The sequence below is a fragment of the Limulus polyphemus genome, unplaced genomic scaffold (genome assembly GCF_000517525.1).
Source record: "Limulus polyphemus unplaced genomic scaffold, Limulus_polyphemus-2.1.2 Scaffold5643, whole genome shotgun sequence".
NCBI lineage: Eukaryota > Metazoa > Arthropoda > Merostomata > Xiphosura > Limulidae > Limulus > Limulus polyphemus.
Genome location: NW_013671253.1, coordinates 40,553 through 51,231, shown reverse-complemented (window position 1 = coordinate 51,231; position 10,679 = coordinate 40,553). Strand labels below are relative to the sequence as shown.

At 33.9% G+C, this 10,679-nt stretch overlaps 1 protein-coding gene across 2 annotated transcripts in view; it reads left to right on the top strand.

Moving 5' to 3' along the window:
- The first annotated feature begins 6,723 nt into the window (after window positions 1-6,723).
- The window catches only part of LOC106472829 (frizzled-1-like), a 27,048-nt gene continuing 23,092 nt past the window's right edge, over window positions 6,724-10,679 (top strand). The window contains exon 1 of one of the 2 annotated variants that reach the window (XM_013933497.2): window positions 6,724-8,742. In XM_013933497.2, the coding sequence (XP_013788951.1) occupies window positions 7,037-8,737 (1,701 nt within the window). In that variant the 5' untranslated portion in view covers window positions 6,724-7,036 and the 3' untranslated portion in view covers window positions 8,738-8,742. Of the gene's footprint in view, window positions 8,754-10,679 lie in introns of both variants that reach the window. The other variant, XM_022401369.1, reaches the window with a different exon arrangement.

Genomic DNA, 10,679 nt, shown 5'->3' with positions numbered 1-10,679 from the left:
AGAAAACGGAAACTAAAACACACGCACACAAAGGGTTGATTATTATTTATGTCTAATAATCACCATGTATTACCTTACAGACAGAGCACAGGACAGATAGATTATTCGGCGTCTGTCAAAGGGGATCTTCTCTGGGCACTCCGCCCCCCGCCCCCACATCTAAATTCAAACGAGCATCGAACCTTCGGATCTCAAGGAAATGAATTGAAGCGAATTCAAATTCAAATTAGAATCAAGATTTACTTAAATTTAATCTCAATATTGGATAACTAAATATATATATATATATAACCCATTAAATTCACGCGACACAGAATTCAATACTTGAAATGCGTGTATGGATCTCTCCGACTCGTCTCACTGACCTCCTCGACTTCTTCGACCCAACCATTGCTGGACAGGAAGACACTCAACTTCCTGTCTCCGACTTTCTTCACGACTTTCCTATGGCTCTTCCTACTATTCTCTGGCTTATTTCAATAAGCACTACTAAAATTACTAAAGCTATGCCATCTCACGCGCTGGGTTGAAGAGGAACATTAGTTCCCGAACACCCCAGTTGGGAAAATTTTGTTTTCTCCTCTTCCAAACTAAATTACTGCCAAATTTAGTTTTCTAGGTTTTATATATGTTTTTCTGCAATCTAGTAAGTAATGCCATCTAGCGACATGCTTTGTACTGATGTTTTGTTATATTATCTAAATCGAAAAGGACGTAAAAAAAAAGACTTGTCGCAATCATAAATCTTTAATATATCGTAATGAAGATTGTAGTTACTTAATATGGTTTTTATCATAGCGCTACCGAGCAGTTACATTGAAAATAAAAATGAAATGATACTAGTTACATCAGGCTAGAAAATACACACTATTTCAGTATATTGATTTCAGACTTGTATTATTTAAAAAGAACAACTAACTTAAACAGAATGGTCTTAGGTACATAAACCAGAACCCAATGTAATAGAACACAAAGGCCGAAATACCAGGTCAGCCAACCCAAGATCTACTGATAATCATACCTACGTTAGAACTGATAATCAGATAAAGGGCATACAGTAAGAAGCACCAGCCGCCTATATGAATACTCTTTGCCAAATAGCAAGATTAACACTAATACATACAAAAGTAATAATTACTGTGACACAACAGATCTTTCTAAATTGTGCGAGTGCAACAGTTATATATACCAGAAATATATTATCAATTGGCATAAGTTGCTACGTTTAGTATAACACTGTTCTTTAAGTGTAACTAAGTGTTCATTTGTCAAGCTCTAGTACTGTACCGTTCTTGAGTTTAATGTCTCCACTTGCTAGGACTATAAGTTTAATGCTGTTCGTGATTATTTCCAAAGTTTACCACTTTGGTGTTTCTTTAGTTTGCTATACGTTCAGTTGCCAAAACTACTATACTAAATATTATTTATTTTGATAATTCCCAACTACTTCATCTGCACTGTAATATTTTACATTAATATCTGTCTAGTTGACAGATATAGTATTCTACTATTCTTTACTGTATTGAGTGCCTAGTTGACAGATCTAGTATTCTACTATTATTTACTGTATTGAGTGTCTAGTTGACAGATCTAGTATTCTACTATTCTTTAGTGTACTGAGTGTCTAGATGACAGATCTAGTATTCTACTATTCTTTACTGTATTGAGTGTCTAGTTGACAGATCTAGTATTCTACTATTCTTTAGTGTATTGAGTGTCTAGTTAACAGATCTAATATTCTACTATTATTTACTGTATTGAGTATCTAGTTGACAGATCTAGTATTCTACTATTCTTTACTGTATTCAGTGTCCAGATAACAGATCTAGTATTCTACTATTCTTTAGTGTATTAAGTGTCTAGTTAACAGATCTAGTATTCTACTATTATTTACTGTATGGAGTGTCTAGTTGACAGATCTAGTATTCTACTATTCTTTAGTGTACTGAGTGTCTAGATGACAGATCTAGTATTCTACTATTCTTTAGTGTATTGAGTGTCTAGTTAACAGATCTAGTATTCTACTATTATTTACTGTATTGAGTGTCTAGTTAACAGATCTAGTATTCTACTATTATTTACTGTATTGAGTGTCTAGTTGATAGATCTAGTATTCTACTGTTATTTAGTGTATTGAGTGTCTAATTGACAGATCTAGTATTCTACTATTCTTTACTGTATTGTCTAGTTGACAGATCTAGTATTCTACTATTATTTACTGTATTTGGTGGCTAGTTGACAGATCTAGTATTCTACTATTATTTACTGTATTTGGTGGCTAGTTTACAGATCTAGTATTCTGCTATTCTTTAGTCATATTTCAAGTAACTGCGCATGCGCAATATATCCTTGAATGTTTTTCTAAATTGCACTCTCACAATTTGATAAATCTATTTTTAAATATATTTACAACCAAAAGAAGGTGTAGAAAATTATCATATAAGCATCTAAGACAATTTATAATTTTCTAGTTACTCCTAGAGAAAATTTTTCACAAAACTATGAGCTGTGTTTTGAAGTTGCTTTGTATGTAATATAATTTGTTTTGTTAATTGTTCCTGAGATGGTATTGTGATTGATCGCATTTTGTGGAGAATGTGGAGGAAAATAAGGTGTCACTTCCGTAGATATAATTATTTACACTGTTATAATGATGTTGCTTAAATGACATTTAACTTGGTGCCTGAGAAACTTGTGAGTAATATTCACCATATATTTCTACTTTCACGTAGTCAGTTGTTACTATTTGTTTTGTTTATTATACATTAGACTGTGTTTTACCTGTCTTATTTATCATTGCATAGTGATTTAAACGTTTTCCAAAAGTAGGCTGGATTAGTTCTTGAGTTATCTATTTTCTGCGTAGACATTTTTTCAATTATTTTCTTGATGATTTTTAATTAAGTTCCTTATTTTATAGTTTTGTTGAGTGTTTTGAATGTTTCTACTCGTCTCCTTTCTAAAATATGCTGATGAACTTCGAGTGTTAGTTTACACTCTATTTATTGTCTTCGTAATAAGTAAATAACTGATACTATTTCAGTTTTAATGTTGGCTTGTCAAGAACTTTAGGCTTAGCAGTAGAAGACGATTTGTTTCTTTGTCAAATTGGTCCTAATCGACTGTGCTGAAGTCATATGTACGACAAGGGGAGTTAGTGTGATTTCTGCTCGAGTGTTTTATTGAAAAATATATTGGGTTATAGTCTTCTCCTATGTTTCATGAACTTTAAATTTGATATGAAAGAGACTAACTGAAAAATAATAATAACTAAGCCTGATATGTCTTGATTTCTTTTTTTCTGCGTGTTTGGTGGATGTATTATCGTCGAATACGATTAGGTTGTTGTTTAACGACAAGGGGTGTAAGATTTTGCCATTTTTATTGGTTATTACACAGTTAAAGTCCGTTTGTTTTGAATTCGTGTCTCCTAAAATTATGGGATTTGGGTTATTACTGATAGCCGCTTCCATGAGACAAATGTTTGGTTTGGTTATAAATTGCTAAAAGTGAGACTGGAGGAAGGTTTGCGAAGTATAGATGTTTCCATAGACTTTATTAGGAATCTCGTTCATTCATTCATACCCGCTAGATAAAGAAAACCAAAACAATCAAATCAAATTCGTGTCAGGAATTTAGGCTTAAAAATCTTTCAAGCCTCAAAAAAGATTTTGGGGCCTGAAAGACAACCCGAGGTGTTCAGAAACTTTTACTTCTCTTCACCCTTACGAAAACAAACTAAGCTAAGAACATGGTAGTAATTTAGTGTTAAACTAGGGGTTCGAGGCTCTGGGCACCGGAGTGGTCAGAAATAAATTTCTCATCACCCCACATGTGGTGGAGGTTAAGTAGAAAGACGTGAAAAAAAAACAAAAAAAAACGTGTGCATACACTCATGTAAGTACACGTTTTTTGATGTTTGACTCGTGCGAGATCGAAATTCGGGTTCTGTTAGGGAAGAACTGAAAGATGAATGTATGGTGTTTTTTTACTTACACAGTAATCCTATGTAAATACAAGAATATCAAGACCATGCAGAATTCATTCTAGTAATTTATTATTGCGAACTATTTAGTCAGATAAGGTGTCTAAAATACTAAAAATAAATGTGAAACCCGATCTACCATTTGATTTACCACTTGTCCGTGATTTATGCGGGTTTCAAGGAAATCCACCCATCATTGTTAATAAGCTACATTAATATAACAGTACTGTGTATTGTCAGTTGTATATCCATATAATTATTTCGCAAGGTGTGGATGGATATTCACCATATTTTGTATAGAAGTTCATTGGGTCCATGAGGAGATACATACAAATTTTAATTTTTGCATTTTGCGATTTCTATGGGCGTTTTTGCGCTTTATACCACTACTTCGACCCCTGTTGATGTATCTTCACCAAATTTGGAATGAGGGTTTGTTGGGTCCATGCGGAGATGCATGCAAACTTGTGGTTTCACATTTTGTGTTTTGCAGTTTTAATGGGCATTTTATTTGCGTTTTTCTTTTTTTTTTACAATTACATATAAAGGAAGCAAATTTTCATGTCCTAAAATAGCCTTTCATTAATCATGAATTTTCATAACTCCAGCTGGTAACTAATATTTTAATAGTTGTTTAGATGTATTACAATATATCTAAAGATAGTTCCTTCTTACTTACATGTTACCTTACACGAAATTTTGATTTGATTTTTATCACTTCTATTAGATTTTATTTCCTGTATAATCTGATTTTGTAGAGGTTTTAAAATGGTTTCGTGTTTCAGAAGAGCAATTTCTACACAAAGCTAAAGGTAAAATTGTTGGACAATCTAAGAATCGTTACTTTCTTTTCTTTTCTTTTTTTTTTTTTTGTCAATAACAGAGATCAAGAATCGTGAAAAACCTGCTTATTCTACAGTGACGGTGTAAACATTAAATGATAAAGATATAACGTAAGTTGTAGAGGTGGTCACCCTCATTGTTGAGAATAGTGTTAATATTAATATATGCTCTGTAGTTCGTAGAAAGTACAGGCTAGAGGTGAAAATTTGAAGTCAGTACTTAGTAAGTAATATAAGAAACGGAACCAAAACCCATACTTAGATAAATTCTTTATCTTAATGATATAATTGAAAGTAAAAACTTACTCCTGCTATTAAAGATCCTACCATCCATTATATAAAGTATGTTAAAAGGAAAGATAACATTTATGGGACTTGTTACATTCCATCACATGAGAGTTAAACTATTCCTTTTTATTCGTTCCCAATCATTTAAATATCTGTATTTTAGTAAACAGGTACGATACGTCAGACAATACCACCATGATTTTATTTAATACATTGATGAATTCTGTTTCATTTATGAAGTTGGTCAACTGATATGAAATTTAACCAAGACTAACCAAGAACGTTGAGTATTTCTATTAATCAAAATAATCTGACGTTTCGTTCGAGAAACATTTCATACGTTTTATTGTCACGAGTTTCAAATCTGTGATTAAACAGGACATAGAAATCATAGATTTATACGCAACAATTGAAAACATACTTTTCAGAATCAAAAGTAGCTTTAGCATGTGGCGGTATCTGTTGAGTATTTTGGGAAAAAGATTTAGTACCACATTACAGCAGGTAAGGTCGGTCATCTGTTGAATGTTCTAAGAAGTGAGAAAGTACTTTAATGCAATCATAGTAAAGACAAAGAAAAACCTGCAAATAACAGTAATTATTAACATGCATATTTTGGGCAATAAACTGTATGTTCCTTTATAATAAGATAAAAGTTTGAATATTTTTTGTTTGAAAATAAAGTGAATGAAGCTCGGAAACGTGTGCTGCATTGGGTTCGGCAGACCTGGCAGCAACCAAACTAACATTTTGTCACAGTAACTGTAGATATTTTTAAACTTTAACTTGTACTTTAAAAATTATTTCTAGTTAAATAGATAGGCTTATAGGAGTATGTATGAATCAGTATAAGAATGCAAAATAAATTACATGTGTATTCTGCAAGTTTATATGCTTGTGCTCACTATGGTGAGTATAAGTGTCAGTGAGCACCTATTTTTGTGAATCATAAATAAGTGCTTGCAAATGACTAATACTTTCAATAAATTATAGTCAAATTAGCACAAAATTCAATCTCAGAGCACTTAGTTTTGTCAATTGTCCTGGGGGGCATGCCCCCAAACCTCCCTAGCATTAGCATGATTTTCACACTATTCTGAGTTGCCTGACTAATCCAGAATTGTTTTCTTCACCTTGGGAAATACTGTTTATAAAGAGCACAAAAGAAAGACTAGCTTGATTAACCTTTTTTTTATTTCATTGTGGTGTTCTTGAGCATATTGGCGACTTTTACAACCAACCCGTGACGGGTTAAACTGTTTATAAAATTTAGATTGTAGAACTTTATATTGTGTACTACATACACCATTATAATTACCGTTTATATCTAAAGCATAAAACTATCTGGAGAAAAAATACAAATACATAGTTTAATCGTTTATTTCGCGTAAAAAAGAGCTCACAGAAATTTCTCCTTTTATGACATGTCACGTACACTAGGTGTACTCTTTGCCATGGCTTTACTCTCTGTTGAAATTATGGTCGACTTTTATTGACCAATCAAATGTTAGACTTGTTTCAGCTTGTTTACCAGTTGTATTCCAACGCCCTCTATATAGCATTAGCCAATGAACTTGAACATTGTTTCTTGAAACGTGTTAACTCAGTTCCGTCGTCGGTTGACGAGGTTTTTTTTTTGGCGTGATAAGTGTGTGTAATGCCATTCAGAGATGATGTTTATAGTCTAGGTTGAATATATAACTAGAGATGTCGATTATTGTCATATGTTCCACCAATACTACGCCAGCATTTGACTATACTGCCAAAAAGAAACCCATATCAAGTATAAAGCCGAAAGTACTACTATTGATAATAACGTTAGTAATACTAATAGTGGTACGATTCATACGACTAGGTGCGAGTGCAAGCTAGATCGTGATGTTAGTGTTAATAAGATAAGGGTTAACTCGGTAAGGAAGCAATGGCCCAAAACCGAGAGTTCACATATGTTGGAGTGTCATTTATAATAATTATACTGATAAGCCTGCAATATGGAGGGTTATTTACAAGCGCCCAATCGCATCACAGTAAACAACCCGTACCCCAGCATGGTTTGTGCGAACCGATCACTATACCTTTGTGCAAAGATATTCAGTACAATATGACAATGATGCCAAATATTCTAAATCATCAAAAACAAGAAGACGCTGGCTTAGAAGTGCACCAGTTTTTTCCTTTGGTAAAAGTGAAATGTAGTCCAGTCCTACAGTTCTTTTTGTGTTCAGTATATGCACCTGTTTGCACAATCTTAAATTATCCCTTACCACCCTGTCGATCTCTGTGTATGTCTGCTAAAGATGGCTGTGAAAGCCTAATGAACAAATTTGGTTTTAAATGGCCAGAGAGTTTGGATTGTACCAAGTTTCCCGAGGCAGGTGGAAAGAGCCTCTGTGTTGCACAGAATAACACAGGGAAATCAAGCCGTGAAGGCACTCCACCATCAAACAGAGTGGACGGCCCAATCAACTCCAATACGACTAAGAGAGACATAGGATTTGTGTGTCCTGTTCATTTTAAAGTGCCAAAAGGATTGGATTATGTAGTAAGAGTTGGAAAAACAACCGAAAAAGACTGTGGACTTCCATGCCATGGGATGTTTTTCAGGAATGAGGAACGCAAGTTTGCCAACATCTGGATAGGAACATGGGCCGTGTTGTGTATGTTATCAACGTCGTTCACTGTACTTACTTTCACTGTCGATTCAAAGAGATTTTGCTACCCTGAACGACCCATAATTTTTCTGTCGGCCTGCTATTTTGTAGTGGCCCTGACCTATGTTGTGGGACTTTTTCTTGGAGACAAGGTATCATGCAATGAACCTTTTGATCCTCCAGGAGATAAGGCTGGTGTAGAAATGGTGCAAACAATAACTCAAGGAAGTAAAAAAGAAAGTTGTACAATTTTGTTTATGTTACTCTATTTTTTCAGCATGGCCAGCTCTATCTGGTGGGTAGTTTTAACCCTAACATGGTTCCTAGCAGCTGGTCTGAAGTGGGGACATGAGGCCATTGAGAAAAATTCTCATTACTTTCATGTTGCTGCATGGACTGTGCCTGCCGTTAAAACTATAACAGTTCTTGCTATGGCCAAAGTCGACGGAGATGTGTTGAGTGGTGTATGTTATGTCGGCATTTGGAATGTTTACGCCCTACGTGGATTTGTTCTTGGCCCACTCTTTGTCTACTTTGTTTTAGGTACTGTATTCCTGTTAGCAGGTTTTGTATCTCTATGCCACATTCGCACTGTGATGAAAAATGATGGTACCAGAACAGATAAGTTGGAAAAACTGATGATACGGATCGGAATATTCTCCGTCCTTTACACTGTCCCAGCTCTTATTATCTTGGCATGCTACTTTTATGAACAGACATACTTTGACTCCTGGATGCTAACCTGGCAACACCAGATGTGCAAGCTGCGGAACTATAGCATCCCTTGCCCTGTTCACCAAAACCACTGGCCAAAACCTGACTTTGCAGTCTTTATGATTAAATACTTAATGACTTTGGTAGTTGGTATTACTTCAGGATTCTGGATATGGTCAGGGAAAACTTTTAACTCGTGGCGTAATTTTTATTTCAAGATCCGTAGGCGACTACTGTGCTCCGAGGCTTATGTTTAACTTATGTGAGTTTATAGTAAGTGTATTTGTAACTGTAGACTTGTATTGCATATTTGTAAAGTCTTAAGTGGTATGGCTAATTCCACATGGTTTTGTAATGCCATAAATTCTTTTTTTTTTCTTTTCAAAGCTTGAGAATTCAGCTTCAAACATATACTTTTAATATTGTATAAAGTGTGGTCTTGTCCAGAAATTGTAATGAATTTTTTTTACATTACCAGTTATTAGTGAAAGTGTCAGTGTTTTTGTGGATATAGATTTATGGTAGATAGTAATATAACTTCTTGTATTGTGTTTTTATAAATCTATTAAAGTTTGCCCTTGTACTTTATAAAATGAGAGAACCCTAGTTTAAAATTTATAAAAGACAGGATAGGCTCCTGTGTTTTAATTTTCTAAAAAGGTGATTGGTTTATAAAGCGAGTTGCCATCAGCATTAAGGGAGGACAGCACACTTAACAGAATTTTCTAAAATTAAAGGGTTTTTTAAATTTTGACTTTTCTCAAGAGTGGTTCAGAAAGGACACCCTTAAAACAAACCAAATGATCTCTGATTTTCTTTATGTTATGTCAATATTGTAACTTCTTGCATATAGAAAATTCATCTTTGTTTAACTTACATTATACTCCATATAACATGCTTGACATTGTTCCTAATATACTGTATTAATTCATACTTTTCTATGAAGTTTGATTAGAATCAATTCTTAAGTTGTACTTCTGTTTAAAAGCTACTAATTGTTTCATATCTGTTATAGTAAGGATCCCAACTTCACTCGTGGTGAAGAAACTTTAACATTTTGTAGTTATTGGTACTTGAAAAGTCTGAAGTATAAATTTTTCTCTGGTATTTTAAAATATAGATGTGTCAGGTATGTGGAAAATATACAGTATTGTAGCATGCCATTCTTTGATTATAAAGGTTATTGTCAAGAGTTGAAACATATAAAATAATCTATTCAAAAGACATACTGTGTAACAAGTTTGTTTCTCATTTTGTAATTATTACAAATAGAATGACTTGTCAGCTCTGTGACTGAGATACGAAAAATCTAAACCTCACTATCACATGCAGTCTGTCGTACTTCACTCTAGAATTACACCCATTTCTATAGTAAACATGTATGTACAGATGAACTACGTAAGTGCTGTACCTAATCACCAGCCACAAGATGAACATTACTTTGAAAGTTTTATAAAAATCTAAACCTTGCTATCACATGCAGTGTAATGTTCATCTTGTGGCTAGTGATTAGGTACAGCACTTACGTAGTTCATCTGTACATACATGTTTACTATAGAAATGGGTGTAATTCTAGTGTGAAGTACGACAGATTTGAAAGTTTTATAAAGACATCATTGTTTCTGGTGGTGAAATTCTAAGAACCTATGAGTGATAGGAAAGGAGAATGTTACATGTCAACTGTATTACAACTCCCATATCCAATGTTGAAGAGACCTTTTGTCCAAATACCAGGGCTCGTATGGCCAGCTAGAATAGAACATAATGGTCTAGGCACTAATGTGTGTGTGTGTATATATATATATATGTTAGGGTGTGAATCAGATAAATTTTAAGAAGTTTGCTAATGTTAGACGAAGCCATAGAAGTAACATGTTTCTAGTTTTGAATACATGAATTAGATTCTTAGATTGGCCAGGACAATGGTACAACATTTTCAGTTTGAGGTTTTTTGCAAAACTGAACAATTAAGTAAGCAATATTCCCTCTATTTTTTTCAATCCATGTGTAGAATGAATTTTTTTCATGCACACCATTATTAAGACAATGTGCACTACCTTTTTTTTTGGGGGAGGGGGTATTTTCAGACCATCAATCCTATTGGATAACACAGGCTTGCAAATTTAATCTCCATAAAAGTTGATTTGGTGTTAATAATGGATTTTCCATAATTCAGCTATGCAGATTTGAAAATAATAT